Source organism: Macrotis lagotis, chromosome 1 (assembly GCF_037893015.1).
Source record: "Macrotis lagotis isolate mMagLag1 chromosome 1, bilby.v1.9.chrom.fasta, whole genome shotgun sequence".
Taxonomy (NCBI): domain Eukaryota; kingdom Metazoa; phylum Chordata; class Mammalia; order Peramelemorphia; family Peramelidae; genus Macrotis; species Macrotis lagotis.
The window spans coordinates 155,004,782-155,030,418 of record NC_133658.1 but is presented as its reverse complement, the minus strand read 5'-3'; the positions used below and the strand labels follow the sequence as shown (position 1 = coordinate 155,030,418).

General features: G+C 35.0%; 1 protein-coding gene across 7 annotated transcripts in view; it reads left to right on the top strand.

Annotated features, from left to right (window-relative positions):
* Positions 1 to 25,637, top strand: part of HMBOX1 (homeobox containing 1) — a 275,712-nt gene that overhangs the window by 232,518 nt on the left and 17,557 nt on the right. For all 7 annotated transcript variants that reach the window (XM_074209195.1, XM_074209193.1, XM_074209192.1 and 4 more), the window contains 2 exons: positions 23,685 to 23,767; positions 25,187 to 25,282. In XM_074209195.1, coding sequence (XP_074065296.1) covers positions 23,685 to 23,767; positions 25,187 to 25,282 — 179 coding nt within the window. The remainder of the gene's footprint in view (positions 1 to 23,684; positions 23,768 to 25,186; positions 25,283 to 25,637) is intronic.

The window sequence follows — 25,637 nt, the reverse complement described above, 5'->3', positions numbered from 1 at the left end:
GGTTTGATATGGCCAATATGCAGTTGATAATAATGATAATTGTATCCAATGAAGTGTTAAAAAGACAGACAAGGGAGAGCCTTAGCATATGCCCACAGTTATGGAGCAGACTATAGATTATGATCTAGTAAAGGAGACCCAGAAGGAGCAGGGGAACTGATAGAAAAATAACCAACAGAGAACAGTATCAAGTAAAACTTTGGAAGAGTGGGTACTTTCGTATGCTGGAGAAAAAAGTTTAGAAAAGTATTATAAAGAGTGAGAACCTAACATAAATTTGTAGTGGATCGTCGTCTCCATTGTGTGATTTCCCCTTTTACCATTCAACAGTATCTGAATAAGAGCTGAGGAGTAGTAATTCATGTTTCTGAGGAGGGAGCAGCAAAACTGCTTTTTTAGAAGTAAAAGAATGGATGAATGACAGGGTCACTATCCAAAAAGATCTTTTCAGACAAGAGAATTGAGTCAAATCTAATAAAATGAAATTCAGTAAAGGCAAATTTCAAACTTTACATAGTGTTCACAAAATCTTCTATAGCATAAAGTTGGAGGTTCGGGCAATGCTTAAATGACAGTTTGTCTAAAAAAGTTGTGAATTTTAAAATAATAGAAATTCATTATGAGTCCCCATTGTGTTGTGGCAGCCAAAACAGTTAATGTAATCTTTGATTATATTAAGAAAGATATATCTTCCAAGTATAAGTAGTTAATGATTTCTCTGTACTCTGTCCTTTTCAAACTACAACTGAAGTACTGTATTCATTTCTGGGCCATTCAGTTTAAGTAAGACATTGATAAGCTGTAGTAGAATATCCAGAAGAAGATAGCTTAGTGAAAATTCCAGGTATACATACATACATACATACATACATACATACATACATACATATGTATGTGTGTGTGTATATATATATATGATTTGGAAGAGAGTGATTCATTGGGATCATAATAACTCTTCATTTGAAGTATTGGCATGTGAAAAAGAATTTATTCTTTCTGGGTCTCAGGAGTCAGGAAAAAGTTGGAAAATAGCAAATTTAGACTTGATGTTAAGAAAAATTTCTTGACAAATAAAACTCTTCAAAAGTGAAATGTACTACTATTGAGATAGTGCATTTTGCCTGATTCTGCAAACAAGAGACTGGATGAATAGTTATCAAGTATGTCACAATAGAGATCCCTTTTACCAGTGATTTGAATGACACCTGAGGTCATGCATTCTACACATCAGGGACAGCCTATGTAAAAACTAAGAGATGGAAAGACAGAATATCTTGCATAAGGAATAACAAGTAGACCGATTTGGCATTAAAAATAGAGTACATAAGGGGAAGTGATGTGAAATAAATCTGGAAAGGGAGATTGGAGCCAAATCATAACTGGCTTTCAGTGTCCAATAGAGGAAGTTGTATTTTATCCTATAAACAATAAATAACCTGTGAGTATTCTTGAGTAATAGAGTGTTAAAGTTACACTTTAGTTTTAGAAATACCAATTTGATAAATGCATGGAAGATAGTTTATAGAAAGGAGAGATCAGTAGGGTAGAGAGACCAATTGGTACGTTTTTTAAATCCCTCTGAGAGGTGATTGGGGGCCTGAACTAAAATGAAAGCTAAATGAATCAAGAGTACAGGACCAGATGCCAAGCAGGGCTGTGGAAATAGAATTATTGATTGTTTTGTTTTGTGCTATGATGAGAAGTAAAGACTTTTGTGAAGTGATATAGATTGCATTAAGTAAAATAAGGATAAAAGTATACTGAATGACTATAATAATGTAAATAAAAATATCAAAAGGTCAAAAGAGATTGATTGCATTCTCTGATTTTGGTCCTGGAATACATATAATAAACAAGGGACTGTTTGGCAGTTGTGTTGTTGGTCAGTTTTGTTTATCTCTTTTCCTCTGTTACAAGGTGTGGTTTAATGTGATTGGGGGGTGGGCATTTATTTGGAAATTACTGAGGTAGGAAAAAAAACACTAAAACCTTTTATAAAATAAGCATTGACAGTTGAAAGATTTTGCAACAAGTCTAAAGATGTTGTTCAGAAGTTGTTAAAGTGTAGTTGCACAATTTGGGAAAAATAGATCGTTTCTGCAGGTATTCCAAAATATGTTCTTTCTTAAGGAAGTTTTGAATAGATTGATTAATATTGGCTTATTTAACCATCATCTCAACAAAAATGGAACATTATTTAGGGGAAGGCATTATGGTACAGCCGAAAGAGTACTGGATTTGGCCTATATAGATCTGGATTCCAACCCTGTCTCTGTTACCTAATTGGGTGGCCTTAGGAAAGCCACTTTTGAGAAGGTTAGTCTAAATGATCTCCAAATTCCCCTTCAAATTCCCCTTCACTTCTAAGTCTTGTGATCCTGTGAAAGTTGACTTGAAAACCAAGTCATTGTGATATATCGATGTCATAAGGGATGACTCAGGGCTTAACGCATCAGGTTTTCCAGTGCATCTGAAAATAAAGCTAAAATTAATTCATCTCTTCACTGTCAGATAAGTGTCAAGATCATATCAGACTAATGTAACTAAGAATCCCAAGAAAACATTCTATATTAAGAGATACTATATGTAAAGCACTCTACTAATGCTATTATTAATATTATTTTCCATGGCTGGTTAACTTATTTGGTAAAATGCTTGTCCAGTGAAACCTGGGACATCAGATTTATTTCCTAGGTGGACCATTTATTTTCAGGGGCCATAGACTATATTTTTAATGCATGTTTTTTGTCACTTTGGGGGGAACTGGGCAAGAGAGAGTAGTATGATATATGGTGATAATCATCACTTTAAACAAAACAACAGAAACTGTAGGTCATCATTGTCTTTGTATATAATCTCAAAATCAGATTTTTTTAAACTCTAAAAATAACCTCCCCCAAAATATGTCAACTTATACACAAAGTGTAAAATGAGCAACTTACCAATTCCAGGTCACCAAACAAAATCTCCACTTCTGACCAACTTCCCACCAGTGAGTGAAGCCTGACAAACCAGAGATGAGGAAGATGCAGCTTCTCTCCAGTCGAAGTGAAGGAGAGTCGAAGTCAAGCAGATGCATCAAAGAAGCTCACCAGCATCACCAGTGTATTCTTCAAGGAGTTTAGAAGCACACTAATAGTCATAATGCACTTTCACCAAGGGACAGTAGTTTTCACTAGTATGCTAACATGAGTAGGAAACCAAGAATTCGGTGGAACAGAAACATTGCAAAACTTTCTTTTGCCTTTATTTAGTCGTTGTTCTGACTAAATGAACTGGAGATTTCAGCAGTTTTGAGGTGAACTCAAACTGTGTTGTGATCTGATTGGATAATTTATTCAGCCACAACAACTTTTTTTATCCTTAGAAAAATTATAGTTATTCAGTTTTGTTCTGTGTCATTGTTAAGCTTTTAAAATATTTAATTGATTTCCCACCGAAAATTGTCTCTTCTCCTTTTCTCATTACGTTCATTGAAACAATCTTCAAACTAGAGTGACATATTTTGGTAGGGAACTTTACCCTACTTTTGTCGTGGAGGCTATGATTTTCTCTGACTAAACCTTCATTCATCTTGGTAATGAAACTCCCAACAAGACTAGTAATTCACATTCAACTTTTAAGGTATTTGACAAATCCACAAAATGTCTTGTTTCATGTTTTTCTGCAAGATTTTCATAAGTTCCAAATATCCAAACTTATCATAGCCTCAGAGAATGAACTCAAATTCATAGAAACATATTTAGCATACAGCTTCTCAAATGTTGGTTTAAATGAGACACATTTAAGTCAGTAAAGCACTGAGCCATAGAATCAAAGAATTTAGAATGTAAAGGATCTTGAAGATGGAAAAGAAAATTCATGGCTTTAATTAACTGTTATCATTATATAGACTTTTTTTATGCAAAGGATGGGGAACCTCTTTCCATCCTAGCAGCTAAATCAAAACTTCTTTATAATGCCAGTGTTGCTATAGATTAACTGTTCTCTATTTAGACTTTTATTGCATGTAGATGTTGTTTTGCACGAGCAGTCCCAGGATTTATTGATCAAGGACCTCTCTGTCTCTCTCTCCATCTCTCTGTCTCTCTCTCTGTCTCTCTCTGTCTATCTATCTATCTATCTATCTATCTTTCTTTCCTTCCCTCTCCATCTCCCTTCTCCCTTTTCTTCTCCCTTTCCCTCCCCCCTTCTCTTAGCAGGGTTACTAGCTAGGTGATCTCTAGGACATGAAATTTTATCTACTTTATTTTTTAATAAAATAGAGGAAATCCTGGTTTTTATTGGGATGTGTTACTATATCTGTTGTTAGACTTCTCATGCTGCCTCACTTGTGTGCCCTTTGATAGTTTGTAGGCTCCCTGTATAGAAATTGATATTTTAGATCCAAAGTATAAAATGTTATCTCTGACTTAAAGACAATTGGGGATCTATATGAATTAGGTAGCCTGGTCTATGATAAAGAAGGCTGGAATGAGAATTAAGGCACTTAGACTCCTGCCTCAGGTTCACCACTAAACTAACTTGTGGCCTTGGGCATTCTCGGCACCATCAGAAAAATTGTAGTCAGATTGGCTGATCCCTTGATCCCTTCCAGCTCTAAAAATATGTAATTATTGTATTCTGTGATAAATTTCATCTATGGTGAATATATATATCCTATATAAGTTTGGGGGGATCTATTGTATTTGCATTGATGACATTGTAGTATGATTGAAAGATTATGAATTTAGAACTAGAAAACTTTCAACCAGGTCATGCATCCTCTGGTTACTCCCTATATAAATGTGAGCAAATCATTTACACTTCCTGAGCCAGTTTCCTCATCAGTAAAAAACGTGACTCTTTACCTCAGAGTTGTTGTGAGGATCCAAGAAAATAATGTATGTGAAAGTACTTTGTAAACTAGAGTTTTATATAAATGTAAGAAGTTGTTAATAATAAAATCATTCCTTGTCATGTCAATGTTTTATTTGTTCATAGGACAGTTTTTACTCTTTGCCTACAATTTTTTTTATCATTTTTTTCTTAGACTTTTCAGTTCTAAAGTGTTACAGAGCCTTAAAGCCTAGAGTGCCTAGGTGGCTACCTTATTAACATTTTAGCCCATCTTTATAGTCATCTTGTCTTAAAAAAACCTAATTTGGAGAAAGCAGTTTGGTTCTTTAAACAAATAAGTTTTTAGAATGCAAAATAAATTCTCATTTGTAAAACTTTGTAAAAAGTACTTCATGGAGTCATAGAATTTCAGAGTTGAAAGGGACCGAGCACATTTCTGAGCAGAAATTCTCTCCAGAACATCCCAGAAAAGTAGCCATTTAGCCTGTTTAAAGACCTCAAATGAGAAGGAATTTGCTACCTACCGTGTCAGCCCATTCTACTTTTGAATGGTTCTAATTGTTAGGAAACTTTTTTCTTATCTTGAGTGAAAATAGCAGAAAGAAATTATCTACTATAACCTTGGTTCACCCATGGTTCTCAGTTCTGCCTTTCTGAAGCCTGGAAAATCAAGTGTTATTAGACTTCTTTCATGGTAGAGCCTTCCACAAAAATTGTCTTTTTGTCTTTTTCTTTTCTTTTTTTTTTTTTGGTGAGGTAGTGGAGTTAAGTGACTTGCCCAAGGGCACACAGCTAGTAAGAATCATGTGTGTGAGGTCAAATTTGAACTCAGGCCCTCTATCCACTGTGCCACTTAGCTGCCCCACCAATCTTCTTTAAAACCCATTCAAATGACCTAGTTTTGCATCCCCTTAGCATCTTGAATATTCTCCTATCTTCCCAAAAGGTGGTACTCAACACTAGATCTAGCCATGTAAGTTTACTTAAAAACTTAGCTTTGTGGACTGCAATTCCACTTTGTTAAATTAATGTTTAGTTTTCAGTCTAGTAAAAAAAAAATTCTCAAGTCTTTTACCCTTGAAATTTGGTTTAGTAATGTTCCCTATTCTAGCCATCTTACTTACAAAGAAGAGTTAGTCACCTCCTCTCCCTATCCCATCCCCCTCCAAAAAAGATAGAATGGAATTTGAAGGGGTTATGGGAGCATAAGATAGCAAATTTGAAGTGAGAAGGAACCTTAGAAGTCATCAAGTTCAAACCCCTCATTTTACAGATGAGAAAGCAGAAGCCCAGAAAACTCATGTCATACAGGTAGAAAGTGGCAGAATTGGGATTCTAAGTCAGATCCACCACTTTTTCTGTGCTATCCTCCCTTATGTTGATCTCAGAAATTTAATTTTCTTTATGGAGAAGGTTTTTGTGTTGCATCCAAACACTTCTCTCACTGTGGACTTGTCTGTTTAGAAACAGTACAAATTGTAACTTCAAAATGGCTTATGTTAGAGTGATTTCATAAGGCATAGCACCCTGCCTGTTGAAACAAACAAAATGCTTAGAATTACTACAGTTTAATTAATAAATTTATTTGTGCCCCAAATGCAGAAAGTAGATTCATTTTTTTTATTCCTTCCCCATATAGAAAGAGTACTGTTTTTGGAGTCAGGAGAGCCCTGGATTCTAACTCCATCTTAGACATTTTTGTAGTTTTTTAACTATGGGAATGTCACTTAACCGGACTAGGCCTCAATTTCCTCATCCATAAAATGGCAGTAATATTTGATTAATCTTATCACAGTGTTGTTGTTAGATCGAATAAGATAATACATGATAAGTGCTTTGCAACTCTCAATCATTGTCAGTTATCACCATTGTAATTAACTTTATTTTTAATCTACTATATGCCACAAAAAAAAGAATTTTATAGCAAAGTAGTAGCAGAATATAATGCCTCCATAGGACTGAAAATTTTTAGCAAATTTAAATTACATTTTAAAGATTTTAAAGAATTTTGTGATAAATATGGGATAGAATAACTTTTAAAATGGAACAAAAACATCAACCATCTTTGTAAGCTAACTGAACTGTATAAAGTTCTATAATAAACATGTAGAATGCTGTAAGGAATATAGGTTTGTAAAGAAATTAAAAGGATTTTAAAGATAGGAAGAACAAAGATTATAAAGCCTTTTATTTTAAAGATAGTTTATTTCCTCTTTGTAAGTGATCAGGTTTCAGATAAATCAGTGAAAGTCATAGATAGGGGATCTCTTTTAACTGGAGAGCATAGAGTAGTATGGATGTCAGTATAAAAAAGAATTCAAGGTTTTTAATATAATTTTAATTTTTAGTTTTAATTTGTGAATTGGTAAATAGATCTCATGGATAAGGAAAAATTCTTGTAGCCAAAAGGGCAGGCACCAAGGATTAGAGAACCCTTCAGGAGAAATTTTAACACCACACATTACTTGAGAGGCAAGTAGATTTTTATAGTGGGTAGAGCACATGGTTCAAGTCAGGAAGACTGCATTGAGTTCAGATTATTCCCCTCAGACATTCGCTTGTATGACCCAGGACAATTTAGGTTTTTCATTGGTTAAATAAGGCTGTTGAATTCAGTGGCTCCCCAGGTTCCTTCTAGCTTCAAATCTGTGAGATAGATTCCCCTTAAAAATATTAATATATCGTTTAATATTTAATTTATCTTGGGTAATCTTAGCTGTCTTAAAACATGTCAATAAAGCTATACCTAAGAGAATCTTTAAACGGATTTCCTCAGTTATAGAGATCTCACAATACAGAAGCTAAGTGATTTTACAAATACAACTAGTATGGAAAAAAATTAAGTGACTTTTTGAAAGTCTTACATCTACTTATTTTGAAAAGTTAAAAGAAACATCACTTCCTGTTTGCTGTTACGAAAGCATGTATTTTCTAAGAATAAGAATAATGTTGTTTCTCAGCCACTAACAAATAGTTCAAGTAAATCAGATCATGATTTATTCTATCACATTTACTATCAAAGAACTTAAGTGTATTATTCTTAGTTAATAAAAGGGAACTGTTTTGCAAAAAAAAAATTACATCTGACAAATTAGAACAAACATGTAATTATTGAGCCACACCTATAAAATCCTATAAGACTTGTTATTTAGAGATCAATAATAACAATAGCATTTATAAACAGTACCTATTATGTGGTAGGCACTCTACTAAGTCCTTTACAAATATCTCATTTGATCTTCACACATCTCTGCAATGTGCTATAGGTGCTATAATTATCCCAGTTTTACAGATAAAGACACTCTAGAACCAGGAGAAAAAAGAATTTGGTTTATATAGTTTCTGTGGAAATTCCAGAATTTCCTCTTTATTAGGGTAGCAATATTATAGTAACTTTAATTACTGTTTTAAGCTTTCATCTAAAATTAATGTGCCTGAAATGAAACATTGCCTTCTCTAAAAAGACTCCCTCCTGACTTCTATATACCTATCAATTCCTCCTGTCATCTAAGCTTGAAAGCTCAGTTTTATCTTAGAAACTTAATTCTCTCTCACTCTCATATCCAATTTTTAGTGATTCTTTCTTCCCATTGTATGTCACAATAAACCCTTTTTTTGCCATTCCCACTACCACTGTCTGAGTAAGTAAACTTCTCATTCATTTCATACCTAAACTGCTGAAATTAACTTCTTATTCTTCTACCTCTCTCCAAACTGTTCTAAATACCAGCTAGATTAATATTCCAGAAATGCTATCTTAGTCATGTCACTAAATTCAAAACTCTTCAATGACTTTGAATTGGATAGATAACACCCAAGTCTTTTAGCCTGAAACAGCCTTACCCTATCTTTGTTCTTCCTTTCACTAGAGTACCATTCCTTTTTTTCTTTCAAAGTTATAGACAGTAAACCAATAGCCCCTCTTCAAGAAAGCCTTTGCTTGCCACTCCAGACCACAGTGGTTTCTCTTACCTAATTTATTGTTTATATCACTCAAAAAGGTTAATGTATCATTCAATACTGTTCGAGTTCTTTATATCTCCCCACAGTGTCATATATCTCCTAAGCCTTCAGTAAATATTTGTTGATGCATTAATTCCATGGTCTATAACATAATAGAATTTTTCAGTAAATATTTGTAGATCCATTAATTCCATGGTCTATAACATAATAGAGAGAACTCCTAGAAACATGACTGAACTGTGCTCCCATTAATCACTTCTGAGTAGCAAGAAATGTGTCAAATAAAGTAAAAGAAAAAAAGGATAGAAAAAAATCTTTTCTGAGGAAAATATCAGAGAAAAGAAATAAAATCAAAAAATTTCCAATAAGAGGCCTTAATATAATGAGTAAATGTGGTGCAAAAGAAGAGTGCTGAAACCCCAAAGAGTGAAAATGATGGGAGATTTCCCCTCCCCTCCCCTCCCCCAGCAATAAAAGTAGTTTAGAATGAATCAATATCTTTATTAAGCGTTTATTATTCAAAACAGTGATAAGTACTGAGAACACAAATGGAAATGCAAGATAGTCTCTGGTCTTAAAAAGCACACATTTTAATGAGGTAGACAATACATAAAGGAAGTTTCTGCTGCAAGCCAGATGGAAAGGTCTAGTGATCCTTAGGGTGCAGCAGCAAAACAGATGGAAATGCATCTCCTGTTGACAAATTTATAGCTGTTTCTCATGTCGAACCATTAGAAATTGCCAAGGACTTGGTAAAAACTCACTTTGGAGTTTTCAGTAACTATAAATAACAATTTTGGCATATAGGGGTGGTAGTCCTTGCAGAAACAGTTGACTACTTTCCTGGAAAATATCTATAAAGGGATGAGGCTGAAAGTACAGCAATTGAGGAAGAATAGAAGGTGGGAAGGGTGCTACCATTCTCTGGGCTCTTGTTCTTACCCTATCTGATGTTCATCAGTGTTACAGAAATGATGGACATCTTCTCTATGAGGTTCACACTTCTCTATCTGCCCAGGCTGAACACAGGGTTAGTGATTGGGGGGGACAGACTAGATAGGAGCCATTGCACTTACCAGAGTTCTTGACTTTTGACCTTCAATTCTTTGGCTGATTCAGCCATGGTCCAAGGAGAGATGCTGATCAATGTGGTAGCAGGATGAGGGTTGACATATCTGGCACATAGATGATTTGTAAAAAGAAATAAAGGAAGAAATTAGAATGGAAATTAGATCTCTTAAGTATTTTTTTAAAAGAGGAAAGATAATTTAGAACAAGTAGTAAAGAATCTCTCTAAAACAATTATTATTTGAAAAATGGATAATTGGGGCGGCTAGGTGGCACAGTGGATAAAGCACTGGCCTTGGAGTCAGGAGTACCTGAGTTCAAATCCAGTCTCAGACACTTAATAATTACCTAGCTGTGGGGCCTTGGGCAAGCCACTTTAACCCCATTTGCCTTGCAAAAAAAAAAAAAGAAAAGAAAAAGAAAAATGGATGATCAAATTTAGAAATTAAAAAATGCAGAGATTAGAATATTAGCACAAAATCATAAGATAACATGTTTGGAAGAACACTGGTTACCTCTGCATGGTATGAAAGTTAGCATGATCCCAGTAGACAGCACTGAATTTGGATTCAGGAAGATTTGTATTCAAATCCCATCTTAGAGATTTATTAGTTGAGTAATCCTGGACAAGCATTTATTTCTCTGAACCTCAGTTTCCTCATCTGCAAAACGAAAGGGTGAAACTCAACTTCTGAGATTCCTTTCAATTCTAAATCTCAGCTAGTTTCAAACCAGAGCAACTGACCTTTAAGATAAAAGTTAGACAATCTGACAATCTGAAAATTAAAGTCTCAGTGCGTAAAGGTATAAGATCTTAAAGTGTAGGCAAAGTTTACATAAAGTATAACCAAATATAGGAAGTGACATACCCTCTTTAGATTCTCAAAAAAAAAATCCATTTCTTAATTGAGAATAACTGTTTATTGGAACCATTACATTAGTATCTCATCTAGCAGTATGATTTTGAAATGCCTTAAGAAAATAACATATTTGAAAAAAGTTAACCTAAATGCAATATCTATAAAATAGTTTGTAAATCTGGAAATTATAAATTGTTATGAAGTATAGAAATACTGCTATGTGCAACTAGGTGATGTAGGTGGTACAGTGTGTCCTGCCTGACGTCAAAATGATTCATATTTCCATGTTCAAATTCAGCCTCAGATACTTACTTTGTTGTGTGTCCCTGGTCAAGTCATTTAACCCCATTTGCTTCAGTTTCTTCATCTGTAAAATGAGCTGGAGAAGGAAATAAAAAACCACTCTAGTATTTTTGCCAAGAAAACCCCATATAAGCTCCCAATGAACCAGGATACAAAGGAAGAAAAACTGAACACTTTTAAGTATGCAAAAATGAAAGAGTGAGGTCATAAGGTCAAATCTTAATGGTAAAATAATGAACTGTCTTGGGATCTAAAAAAGAGAATTGAAAAATAAAACTCTGTGTCCATGTTTCTATAATACTGCCACATAACAAAAGGACTTCCATGAGTAGTATTGTCTCCTTAACAAGTTATAATAGAGGAGAATATATCAAGCTGAAATAATTAAGATACTTGTTAATACCAGTAAAGTCTCTTTGTACTAAGTCTATATTCAACATTAAGCCTTCCCCTCAGGAAGTATGCCATAATAAAAAAGAAGTTTTCAGGCTTGGAATAAGGAGCTGAATTCTTATTTTGGCTTTGCCACTAAAATGAGAATGGTGATGATAGTGGTGGTGATGGTGATACATTCTGAAATCAAAGCTTTATAGAAGGGGTGTCCAACCTTTTAGCTCTTCAGGGCCTGTCTTGCCTTCAATTCCACACCTCTTAGGAGCATTGCAATGAATTCAACGTGGACCTCCTTGAGTGGACCCTGAAGGCTGTTGCACACCACCAGTTGCAAGTTGAACATACCTTCTTTATAGGAAGAGCACATTTAGATCAATTGATGCCTTTGCTAATAATATAATTTTTGGCAAAGTAAAAATGGGTTTAAACAATAACTTAGAATATTAGTGAAACACAGGGTTCATCATTACCCAAGGCAGCTATGGAAAGATTAACAATGGGGGATAAGTTGTTTGGAAAAAAGAAAATAGACTTATTAGCTTGTTATAAACCTTGCAACTTTTTAAATCTTTAAAAAACTTTTAATATGAAACTTGTCTTTTTGTTATAGTCACTTGTTTTACATAATTTGTTATTGAGTTCACAAGCTTTTGACACAGTCTTTAATTCATCATGAAATCCCACTTCTATTACAGGATAATAAACATAATTTTGTTGAACAAGTCATTTTTTCCAAGTATAGCCATTATTATAATACAGAGGGTTTCAGTGAACCTTGAAATCATTAGGCTATTAAAGCATTTTTACTTATATTTCTTAGATAAATTTCTTAACCATGATGTGTGTAACAAGGTTCAAGACCTTTTTGCAATATTCTTTCTTTATTTGAGAACTGGCAAATGTTTATTTCTCAGTATAGTGATATGCTTATCAGAGTTCATCATTTCTTCAAAGAGAACAAGATTTTCAGACCTGCTGAAAGCAAATTATCTCTAAAGCATTTTTATGGGTATATGTTTTATATACTAAGGAAGAAACTCATCTTAAATCTCCTGACAATGATTTTTGGTATAACATAAAATGGGGGGGGGGATTTTAACAGTAAAAAATAATCTTTTGTTCTTTTTTCATTACTCAAGACTTTGTATTGTCTTGCCAAAGACAAGCATTTTTTCCTTTTGCTGTTGGCAAGAGCTTGCAAGGATTGGTGAGGGTCCATTTATCCATGAAGAAATCACAAGATTCTCTGATTCAGGAGATAAGAAAAGTCATAAATTTTAATTCATACATTACTGTTAAATTACAAGTTAAATCACAGAGTTCCTAGGGGAGGCAGCAAGGAAAAGAAATGAGTTTCTAAGAAGACAGTGAAGTTTAAGCAATGAAGAAACAGCTACAAACTGGGCTGGTAAGAACATCAAGGACAGTTAAAAAGAGAGAAAGAGGGAGGGAAGAAGAAGAGGAATAAAGTTGTAAGTAGCAGGTGGACTGGGTGAGCTGAACTCTCTTATAAGGAGTGTAGCCCACCTCCTATACAGGAAGGAGTGAGGAGAGGGGTTAGGCAGCACCTTAATACCAGAAAAGTCTCTTTGTACTAACTCTATATTTAACATTAAGCCTTCCCCTCAGGAAACATGCCATAATAAAAAAAGAGGTTTCCAGGCTTGATGTGTGACATAAGGTTGTGTTCCTTCACCTGTCCAAAGGAGTTAAAAACTATAGATTAACCTCAAATTCTTGAATTAAGGTTAAGAATTTATAACATCTTAGCTAAAGGCGTCAGCTTGACTGGAAGTTAAGAGTTTTGTTAACACAAGGTAGTCTCAAGGAATTTATGATGTAAAACTTGGAGAACTGGTGAGATAACTTGGAGTCACTTGTTTAGATAGGATTACAGAGCAGACTAGTGCAGAAAAGGTTTAACTGTTTTGAAAGATTAACTTTTTTAACAGTGTCTGTTTGCTAAGTGCATTCCTTACTTATAGATATTTGCTGGTAAGGAAAAAGAAAAGGAATATAATATTTTCTGAATTACAATTTTTGTCTCCAATACAGAAAGGGAAAAAAAAGATTACAATATCTCTGTTTGCACAGTTAGTAAGTAGCCCCTTTTTACTGGTCTTGCTATTATCAAAGAAGCCTATTATGCATTATAGAGGAATTAGTAACAACCCTGCCAGTCACCTCTGAAAGTCTTTGCTAATTTTCTTAGGATTAATTAGGCTGTTTTGTGGCAGTAGTTTGACAATTCTTGGCTTTGTTTTTTTTTTTTTATTTTCTACACCTTCAAAGTGACAAATCCTGTTCGTTGTGGGCTTGAATGATCCTTGAAACACTTAATTTCCCCATACCAACGCTACTGTCATATCTCTTTTTAGTCATTAAAGTATGATCTTTAAGAACTGTGACTTTTGTATGTTTCCTTAGAGCAATATCCATTCTTAAATTAAAACCACAAATCATTGAAACATTTATTTATGGCATGAAATTCGACACTTACCTGAAAGAGAACTACCCAAAGGTGGATGAACTTGCTTAATCTGGTTTCATCTGGTCAAGGTCAGCTTAGTGTTAAGAGAAGTAAGTATTCATGAATGTTGATGATTATTATTACCATAAAATGAAAGCTTAAAGTTATTGCTTTTCCCAAGTAATTTGCATATCACTATACTTTCTATTGAAAAAGGATTTGCTAGGTGTTTTCAGAGTATGTAATATAGAGGTTGAAAGTTTTCACAAGCTTTGGAATAAACAGACCTTACTTCACAAAGAAGTCATAAAGGCCAATAACAAGTATTTGCTCTTGAATTTGTTGAATTTAACCCAAAAGTCATTCTTTTATTGATTGAGTATATGAAATGACTAAGATCCATACTTGCAATCAGGTGCTCCATGGGCAGCATCCACATGAACTTGAACAACAGTGTGTCAGCAAAGAAGCATTGACCAAATGACTGAGGCAGGCATATATCTGTTTATAGATGGGAGTGTTTATGGTAGCTATTCATAGGATCAGGTCATTGTCACTGTAAATGACAGAAAAGTTATACTTAAGGAACACAGACTTATTGATTTGATACAGATTATGCAATAAAGTGGTGGGAACTTATTGCTGCAGCTTGCAAAAATTTAGCATCTATCAGATACGTAAAAGGCATTAGGTGGTTCGAATTATATAGCAGAAGATTGCTATCCCTTATAAACTTATAGAGGACAAATCCTTGCTTTACAAATACAGACCCAAAATAACCTTAAGAATTCAGCAAATTGTACAGCACTACAGACACAATTGTTTCCCACAAGTACCTAAACATGGTGCTAATTCATAATTAGTAAATGTTACTTTATATTTAAAGTCAAATTATAAGAATGGTTTGTAGAATAGAGAGTTAGTCTTAGAAGCCAGGATTAATTAGGCTATATTGTGGTAATAGTTTTTGACTTTGCTTTTTGTTTTCTACACCTTCAGCGTGAAAAATGCTGTTCTTTGTGGGCTTGTATGATCTTTAAGAACTATGACTTTTGTATATTTCTTTGGAGCAATAGCCATTCTTAAACTAAAACCACAAACTAGTAAAACATTTATTTATGACAAGAAATTCAGCACTCACTTGAAAAAGCAGCAAAATTTATAAGAAATAGCAACCTTCTGATTCGAACCACCTAATGCCTTTTACGTATCTGGTAGATGCTAAATTTTTGCAAGTTGCAGCAGTATGTTTCTGGGAGCCAGCAGACCTGTATACAAGTCTCACCTCTGACCCATACTAGTAGTGTGACCCTTGGTAAGTCACCTAACATCTCAGTACTCTGTACAACTCTAATCTTTAAACAACACAGAATGAAAGGTTACAAAAATATAGAGACTAATTCAGAACCATATGGGAATATGATAAGGTGCATCTCAAGAAAAATGGCAACCTAGAGAATTGTCCTTACAGTTTCTATATGAACTCCATTCCACCACCACCCCCTAAAAACAATATGAGACAAGTGAACTGATATTAAATGGAGTTTTTTTTTTGTTTATAAGAGTTTTCTGTGCCTATACTCATTTGACCCTTATAGTTGCCCCCTAAACCTGGCCTGAAAAAATCTGGCTGCTCTTTGAACCGTTTTTTGGCAGCTATCCATAATGTAATGGTATTAGTGAAATTTTAAAGTAAGTATAAAGTGGAGGGACAGAAGGATCGTCTTGGGAGAGGCAAGCCATTTCAGTCCGGAAAACACAGGTTGAGTGAGTCCCATGTATGACATCCATGAGTTACCTGACCCTGAGCAAGCCCCTCCACTCTCTAAAGATGATAAATTACAGATCAACCTTGGTAGAAGTTCCTTACTAAGAGCCCCCATACAGAGAAGCTGGAAGAAATCACAGCCCTTCAATACTGACATGTATTCTTCTGTTCCCTGAGTATCAAGTACAACTGAATGAAAACAAAGAATTATACTGATTTAAGATCATAGAACCAGAACCTTAGGGCTGGATAAGGAACTTTTGAAATTTTCAAGTCCTAGATAAAGAAAATGAGACCTGAGGTCTTGTACTCTCTCCTCTATCTCCATGTACAGCATTCCATAAATTACAGCACACTGGCTGCCCTGCCCATCTCCTGAGAGAATGGTGAAGGACTCAGAGTGCATCAAAGTTTGAACATGGCCAGTACAGGAATTGTTTTGGGGTGATTTTTTGTTTTTGTTTTTTTGCTTAACATGAATGTTTGGTGTGAGTATGTGTGCATATGCATGCTTTCTCAAAAAATGGAAGAAGAGTAGCCAAATCTATTTTTTAAACTTAATCTTAATGTAGAAACTTTTACACATTCTCAATACTTCAAAAATCAAAAGTGGTTTCCTATTTCTTCCCAAATAAATTTTAAACTCCACAGTCTGTCATACAAAATTCTTCATTTTCTATTTTACCAAAAAATTTAAGATGGCCTAATCTGAGTCTCTTAAGAGAAGTTCATCTTCAGATCCAACATTTAATAATAATAGTGATATCTCCTGTTTGTATAGCCCTTTACAACTTTCAAAATGTATTCAACATGTATTATCCTTCTACTCTAGATCTGTATCAAATTATGTGTTCCCTCACACTGTACACTGTAGCTAAAGTTGACTTTGTTTCTTGGAAATACCCTGAACTTTCCTTCCTTTGTTCTGTTACTCAGATATAGTTCTCTAAATCTGAAATTTCCTCATTCTATCTTTCCTTGAATTCCTACCTATCTTCTAAATATCAATATAGATCTAACATGCCATAGGAAGCCTTCCTTAACCCCTCTGGCTTTGATTGCTAACTATTTTCTCCCTTTAATCCTAATTAGAGCACTAATGAAATTTCTCCTGTAATTCTGTACATTATAGTTATTTGTGTTTCTGTCTTATCTCTGTTAGACTGTAGGCTCCTTCAGGCAAGTGATTTTGTGGTAACTAAATTTTGCATTTCATAAGCATTTTAGTGCAGTGTACTATTCTTAAGTTTCTAAATATTATTTACTGCTCAAGAAAGCTCATCCTTCCTTTGCTCATTAGGGCAGCTAGTTGCCCAGAGGACAGAGCACTGACCTGCAAATCAGGAGGACAGGAGATTGAATTCAGCCTCAGACACCTAACACTTACTAAATGTGTGACCTTGGACAAGTTACTTAACCCTGATGACCTCTCCTCCAGGGCTGTCTCCAGTCATTCTGATTCACATCTGGTCACTGGATTCCAGATGAAGGAGAAAGTGAGGCTGGTGACTTAGCAAAGCACTTATCTCACTCAAATCCAATTCATGTGCTTGACATCACTTCCTTGATATCAATGGTCTTCTTCAGTGACAAAGGACAAGCATCATCATCATCATCACTTGGCTCACTCCTTTCTAGAGTTGTGCCAGACGTTTTCTTCAGCCTTTCTAACCTTGAACTGCACCTAGTCTCATTATTTCGAGGCCCTAAGATTTTGTTGTAACCCCACAATAACTTAATAACTGGTCCAAATTTTTTATCTGTCTTAAGCCATCTCCAACTGAATTTAGATGATTGATTCTCTGAAAATGGTCACACAGAACATAACTCAGAGAAGTTGTGAATGACTTTTTCCTTTTAAAAACTGGTGTGGTGTTAGGAAACCAAATTGGTATTGTTTAAGTGTCAGGCCTACTTTTGTGAAGAGACTGTTTTTCTGAAAGTAAATCTGCCCTTAAATTGACTATCAACTTGATATGTATTTGTTGGTTGTCTGTTAACTTTACTCTTTTTGTAATGATATGTGTATGTATGTGTGTATATATATATATATGTATATATACATATATATATATATACATACAATGAAATTCAAGGCTGTGGGCTTAATTTTGATAACTAAAACAGGGATTAGGGACTGGAGCCAACAGTTATATCAGAAGAAAAAATCATATAGGAAGAAGAAACTCTGGAAATATACATTGATGTGCTATCACCTCCTGTTTAGGTATGCAGCCTCTGCTCTCTTTGTAAACCAATCTAGGTATAGAAAGAAGGAATTTGCTATCTGCAATTTTTATAGACTTGAGTGTTATTGAAATAGAAGTGCTTCAAGGACATATCCATTCATTTCCAGCTTACAGATTCTCATCTCTTGTAAATTATTTTGCCACTTTTCATTTTAATTCTTTGCTGTCATTTTCTGGTAAAGAGATCATTTGGTTTCTCCCTATTTAAGGTGCTTGCTTGCTCACTGATCATTCCATTGACAACTGCCCTTTGTCTACAGAAATGTAGTGCCTCCAGGATTTATTTTATCACTTTTTTTTATTGCTACCTGTAGATTACATTTACGTTTTTCCCTTTTCCTCTGTCTTAGAAAGTGTCGAGAGTCATAAACTTCCTTATATACTGAAAGATGTATGTTCTGAACCCAGGAGTTTCATTTCAGAAACTAGTTCCCTCTGAAATCTTGGACAGGACAAATCTTTGCCTCAGTTTCTTTAATTGTCAAATGTAAACAATTTTGCCTCTCAGGAATGATTTGAGGATAGCAGTTTTAGCTTTCCTTTGACTGCCCCAAATTGTTTTTAATACATTCAAAAACAAAATAAGATTTAGCATATGACCTTCCAAGTAATTCCTTGGTATTTCATATTAAATTATACTGTAGATCACAAATGAATGCTATAGTTTTTATAGTAGGGTGTTTGACAATGTACTTTTATAACATCTCTGCAACCTCCCTCTTCTCTAATTTAACCTACACAGATCTGCCAGTATAATCTTCTTAAACTACCACCTTATTTGTGTTCCCCCTGTGATTAAAAACCTCACTTCCCCTTTTCCTACAAGATAAAATCTAAACACTTTAGCCCAGCTTTTAAGACTTTCCACAATCTGATCTGCCTCTCTAGCCATATTTCCTCCCCAGCTATTTCCTTTATGTTATGGGTTTTTTACTTGAAGTCTGAGAAATTGTGTGGATTTTTTTCAATAATATCAGCATAATTGGCATCCTTTGTTATCCTAAGTATTTTTTTTCATTCATTTAAGAACATAATTCTGAAAAGGGATCCAAAGTTTCTATTAACTGTGTAAGGGGTCTGTGACACAACAAAATGGAAAGCTTTATGTGAACCTTCTTTAAAACCAAAGGGATTTCCTTGTTGTTTATTAACTTACCTAATGTTTTCCTTTCTCCATTGCTTCTTTTGTTCTAACTGTGGAACAAAAGGGGCTTGGAGATGGATTGAGGGGGAGTACAAATATGTAAGGGAAACAGCCCAAAGTGATTATAGCAGGTGGAGGTGGGATTCTTAAGAACTGGGAGAATCATTTAGAAAGGCCTGGCACAGGGTATTGCTCTGGCTGAAGTGGGGCACATGTCTTTGAGAGGAAATGATCATTTGGCTAGATTGACTGAAGTATAGCTTGTTTAAGGAGGATTATATGTAATAAGCCAAAAATAAAAACGGTATCTAAATTGAAAGACCTTTAAATGTTAAATGTTTTGGTTTTTTGGTTTGTTTGTTTTTTACACAGAGGTACTTCTTAAATGGAAGAGTGAGTTGGGCTGATCTGTGATTTAGGAATATAAATTTGGTCACCATAGGGAAGATACATTAGAAAAAGGAATTACCTGAATGCAGGGCTTGAAATTAGGAGACTATTGTAGTTGTTGTGGCATAAATGGAGATGCAGAAGGTTGCTGGAAATGTAGAGGGAGAATCAATCTACCCTGCTTGCTTAAATATATTCTACTATTAATGGAGATATAAATGAGAATTAATAAATAACAAGATGAGGCTGCTAATAAAAATCATAATTCATGACAAGAATATATTTCATAATAACCACAAACATAATGGATGTTTAATATGCTAATTGTTGAATCCTCCACTTTAAGGTATAAAAATGCATAATTTCTTGATCCCCCCTGTGCAATGAAATAAGAGCTGGAAAATTTAGAGCAAAAATACACTAGGTTGGTTTTACTTTTCTCCTAAAATCTGCCTTGTATGAAACCTGAATATGATCTATATTTGATGTTAATTTTAAAAGTATGCCTGTTTGTTTTCTCTTTTGTGACATCTCATTTTAAGACTGTGACTTATATTTAGATGTATTTTTTTAGATTTATATGAACTTTCTTTTTTCTAAATTTATTTTATATTATTACAGTAATCTTGTTGTGAGAATAAACATAAACCCCCCCTCCCCTCCAAAAGATGAGAAACCTCAATAATAGTGAGAGGGAAAAAAATGTATTTCAGTTTGTGTTCAAATTCCAATAGCTCTGTTTCTGAGATTAATTGCCTTCTTTATCATGAGTCCACTAGAGAAGTTCCTTCACTGTTTTTTCCCAATATTGCTCTTACTAGCTATATTTCCCTCCACTCTATTCCTTCCCACTCTCATTTATTCTATTTTCTCTCTCTCTCCCCTTTCACCCTGTCCCTGTTCAGAAGTGTGCTGTATCTGACTACTCCATCTCACGATCTTCCTTCTCTTCTATCACCTACTTCCCCCTTCCCTCCCCTGTTCCCCCTTATCCCATCCCTCTCTTCTCATTTTCTCTACATTTAGATTTCCTCACCCTATTAAGTGTGTATGTTATTTCCTCTCTGAGCCATTTCTGATGAGAATTAAGGCTCACTCATTCCCCCTCACCTTCTCCCCCGTTCCACTCCATTGAAAAAGCTTTTTCTTGACTCTTAGGTGAAATATCTTAGCCCCTTTTTCCTCTCCTGTCTCTTCTTCCCAGTACTTTCCTTTATCACCCATTGACTACATCTTTTTACTATAGTATACCATTATATTCAGCTCCTTCCTGTGCCTTGTCTATATAGACTCCTCCTAACTGCTCTTATGAATGAGAAAGTTCATATGAGTTATCAATATCTTCTTCCCATGCAGGAATACAGTCTAACATCATTAAGTCCTCATAATTAGTCCTTCTCACCCACCTCCTCTTTGGTTCACTTGAGTCCTGTACTTGGAGACCAAACTTTCTGTTCAGCTCTGCTTGTTTCAATAGGAAAGTTTGAAAGTCCATCTTTCCCCCTGAAAGAGGATTTTCAGTTTTGCTGGGTAGTTGATTCTCAGATTGCAAACCAAGATCTTTTGCTTTCCAGAATATCATATTGTAAGCCCTATGAGCCTTAAAGTAGATGCTGCCAGATCCTGTGTAATCCTGACTATAGAGCCACAGTATTTGAATTGCTTTTTTCTGGCATGTTTTAGTAGTTTCTCTTTGACTTGGGAGTTTTTGAGTTTGGCTATATAACATTCCTGGAAGTTTTTCATTTGGGATCTCTCTCAGGAGGTGACTAGTGAATCCCCTCAATTTCTATTTTACCCTCTGCTTATAGGATCTCAGGACAATTTTGCTGTATTATATCTTGAAAAATGAAGTCTAGGCTCTTTTCCTGGTTGTGATTTTCAGGTAGCCCAATCATTTTAAATTATCTCTCTTGGATCTGTTTTCGAGGCTGGTTGTTTTTCCCATGAAATATTTCACATTTTCTTCTAATTTTTTTTTTGGAATAGTTTTATTTCTTCCTGATTTCTTGCAAAGTCTTCCTTTAGTTCCATTCTGCATGTGAAGGAGTTATTTTCTTCAGAGGGCTTTTTTATCTCCTTTTCCATCAGGCTAGTGCTGCTTTTTAAGGAATTCTCCTCCTCATTTGCCTTTTATGTTTCTTTTTCCATTTGACTTAAACTGGTTTTTAACACATTATTTTTTTCAGTATTTTTTTTGTATTTCTTTCACCAAAATGCTGGTTTGGTTTTCATGATTTATCTGCATGGCTCTCATTTCTCCTCCTCATTTTTCCTCCACCTCCCTTAATTGTTTTTCAAAGTCTTTTTTGAGCTCATTCATAGCCTAAGCCCATTTTCTATTTCTCTTAGAAGTTTTGGATTTAGAAGCTTCCATTTTGTTACCTTCTGAATCTCCCATGGGACCAATGTAATTTCTATGGTCAGATTCTTCTTTTTCTTTTGTTTGCTCATTTCCTCAGCCTATGACTGATTTACCACACTTCCAAGGCTTTGTTGGGGATTTTGGGACAACCCACAAGCACCTAATTCCTTCAAGGTCTTATGAGAGACTTTGCTCTCTTGCCTGTGCTTTGGTATGTGGATGACCACAGGCTCTCCTCTCTGCCCTGGAGCTGAGAGGAGGGTAACCTGCTCACCTGTATGGAAACCCAAACTGCAGCCTGGATTTGGGTGTAGGCAAAGAGCAGAAAGAACAGAAAGACCTGCAATCTCACCCATCCCCCTTACTATCTGTGGGCTGTGCTCTGAAAGTACAGGCTGGCTTCCCTGATTCCCCCTGCAAGTTCTCACTGCAGGGCTGCTCTGAGGCTGGCTCTCGCTCTGCACTCACTCTGGTACAGAAAAGTTCTCTCACTACCCTTTCAAGCTGTTCCTGGTGATCCCAGGGCCAGGAAGTCTAGAAACCACCCCCACTGCCACAGACCCAGCATCCTCAGGGATCTAGGCACTTGACCCACTGTGCTGTGGTTGCAGCTGCACTCACTGCAGCTTTTTCCAATCCCCGGTCCCAGTGGAACAGACCTTTCCTGCAGAACTTTTAAGTTGTCTTAGACTGGGAAATTGTATCACTCAGTCTTTCTGTGGGTTCTGCCCCTCTAAATTTTGGCTAGAGTCATAATTTGATGGCTTTTGGAGTTTTGGGGGGAATGAGTTTCCAGGAATTCCTGCCTTCATGCTGCCATCTTGGCTCCGCCCCCTGTATGTACTTTCTAATCACGAACTCATACTTTTAAATTTTTTAGGTTTTATTTTCCCCCCTGAGCCATGGCCAAAGAGCCCTTTAGCCTTCCAGTCATTTCCTTTTCCCAATCACAATTTTTGATAATGTCATCAGGCCAGCTAATCATTGTACAGAATATTTGTATAGTCCTTCCTTGTAAGAATGTTTCTGCCTTAGGTTCTTGAGTGACTCTTATAACAGTGCCTACTCTTTCTGGCACTGATTCTGAACTGTCAACATCATCCTCAAAGAGGTAATGCTTCATAGCCTTCTTGGTAATGAAGAGGAGCCATTTCCTTGGCCCTAATTTGGATTTATGTTATGTTTCCCAAAAATATCTTCATGAGTCATTGTTCTTTGTTGTGGTTTTAGGCAAATGGTCTTGGTTTGATGTTCTTATGTAGGAGGGAAAAATATGTAAATGTTTCTTTGTCTTGTTTTAGATGTTTAATAAACAGTACATTAACTATTAGATGGTTCAGGGGACAGAGTGCCAGTCCTGGTGTCAGAAAGACTCATCTTCATGAATTCAAATCAACAACATAACTTATTTACATATGGTTTCTTTATCTAGACCACACTAGCTTGATGATCCTAATTTTTTAAGAAGGTTAAAAAGTACTCCTATTATTGGTGCTTCAGACTACTTACTCTGATACTACTTTAATATAACTCATATAACAATATATAATATTAACTTATAATATATGTGTGTCTAGCAACACAATGAAACAAATTACAATTCATCATCAGCATCCTTTTCTAATGAAAAGCAGTACTCACTGGGTAATTAAAAGTAATTGTCTTATGATTTTTTTTTCAAATTGAAGGAGATATTTAAGAATCACAGTTCAAGAAGAAATAAACAGATTGCTGGACTTCTCCTGATATAAATGTCTACATTGAAGAGGACCAGTGGAATATGATAATTTGATCTCAGTATTTTGATGAGAATATTTTGGTGTGTTACATTTTTTTTAACTTTGACTTCTTATTTCTTGTTTGCTTCTACAGTTACTTCAATGAGAATCAATATCCTGATGAGGCAAAGAGAGAAGAAATTGCCAATGCCTGCAATGCTGTCATACAGAAGCCAGGTGAGGCCATGAGCCTTTCATTAAGGCAACTACTGTTATCCTCTTAGCTACTTCAAGGTATGGTATTAAGATCATCAATTGTACCTACAGGTTTTCAATACTAAAAATCCCCACTAGGTTCATGGGAACAACATTTACTGGAAAATAAGAAGTTGAAAATAATTGTTTTTCCTAAAGATCTTGTAAACTTTCTTTTTAGGAAGAATTCTGTATGAATTTAAAATCAGGGACATTTAATGAATTTATTAATTTCAATTTTCCATTTTGGTAAAAATAAGGAGCCTTCAGCAAACCAGTATAGTTCCTGTCATCAAGTTCTTATCTTATAATAACTTCTTTTCAACTGTTGGATCCTTTTTAGTAAGATTCCAATGTAGGTAGTACCTTCATTATTCCTAATCAAATAAACAGACTATTTATGTGCATTTCAACTGTGAACTCCCTCTGTGAGCTACAATACCTTACTATACCTATTTGCTCCAGGTACTTGTTGGACAGAAGGATAAGTTACCAATCTCAGTATATGCCTGCCTTGGTAAAAGGCAGGGTGCTGAGCCAGTTCAGCCTTTTGTGTTGACTTAAAAATGATAAACTAAAAATATTGATAAATTGGAATGGGGGGGTATAGTAATACCCAACTTACTTGGAGTTCAAACTTCAAACAACCTCAAACATTTGAAACATAACCTAGAAAATAAAAGTAAGCCAAAAAGACCTATGAATACTAAAATTATGTTCCCAAATACCTAACACTAATTCTACTTAATTTAATTCATTCCTTGGAAGGGGAGGTTGTGTTTTGTTTTGTTTTTTATTAGACCAGAGTTCTAACAGACTTAGCCTTTGGTAGATTAGAAGTTACAAGCTAGAAAACAGATGGATTTTAGAAACAGGCACACTTGAAAATATAAAAAAAGAAAAAACCTAACCTAAACTAAAAAAGCACATTTGCTTATAATGAATTTTGTTTCAGTATAATATGATATTGGATATTCGGGGTCATAATTGACCCTACCTCACCAAGGAAAATTTATATTATTTTTATTTTTCTACTTTAAAGAAATTATCATCAAAATAAGTGCAATGTCAAAAGTTTGCTGATGTGAATGGATTGCTTCATTATCTGAAAAATTCATTTAGCATGAAAGATCTCCTTTCCTAATGATTATGAATAGATGTGGGTATCCATCACTGCATCATAAAGTTAAAAAATATTTGCAGACCTACTTTCTAAAAAGATGTATATCTTATATGTACTTCTGAGCTACATGAATCATGTTATTGGTTAATGTTCATATCTCAATACAAAATCATTTACTAGATGCCTACTCTATGCTAAATGTAGGGTTACAAATCTAGCCTGAGTACCAATACCACCTTAAAACTTGGTCATCTGTACTATACTGAATGCATTCACAGGCAAAAAGCTGTCTGACCTGGAACGAGTTACTTCCCTAAAAGTCTACAACTGGTTTGCCAACAGAAGAAAGGAGATTAAGAGAAGAGCCAATATCGGTAATGTATCAGAGAGGCTGCTCCTCTCCTTTTCAGTAGTTGAAAGATAAATAATGTTTTGTGATGTAGCAGCATTTAAAATTTCAAAGTAGGACTCCAGTTGGAAACAACCAATTCTGCTACTTGACTAGCTGGTTATTTTTCAGTTTCTATATATATCAGGTTCCTTCCTGCTATAAATCCTATGATTTTATAAATATCTTAAAATGATCCAAATTCTAATTCCTTATACATTATTATGTTTCCCTTCTTATTTCTTTTTTTCTTTTTTTTTGGGAGGGGGGGTAAAGTAGTGGGGTTAAGTGGCTTGGCCAAGGTCACACAGTCAGGTAATTATTAAGTGTCTGAGGCTGGA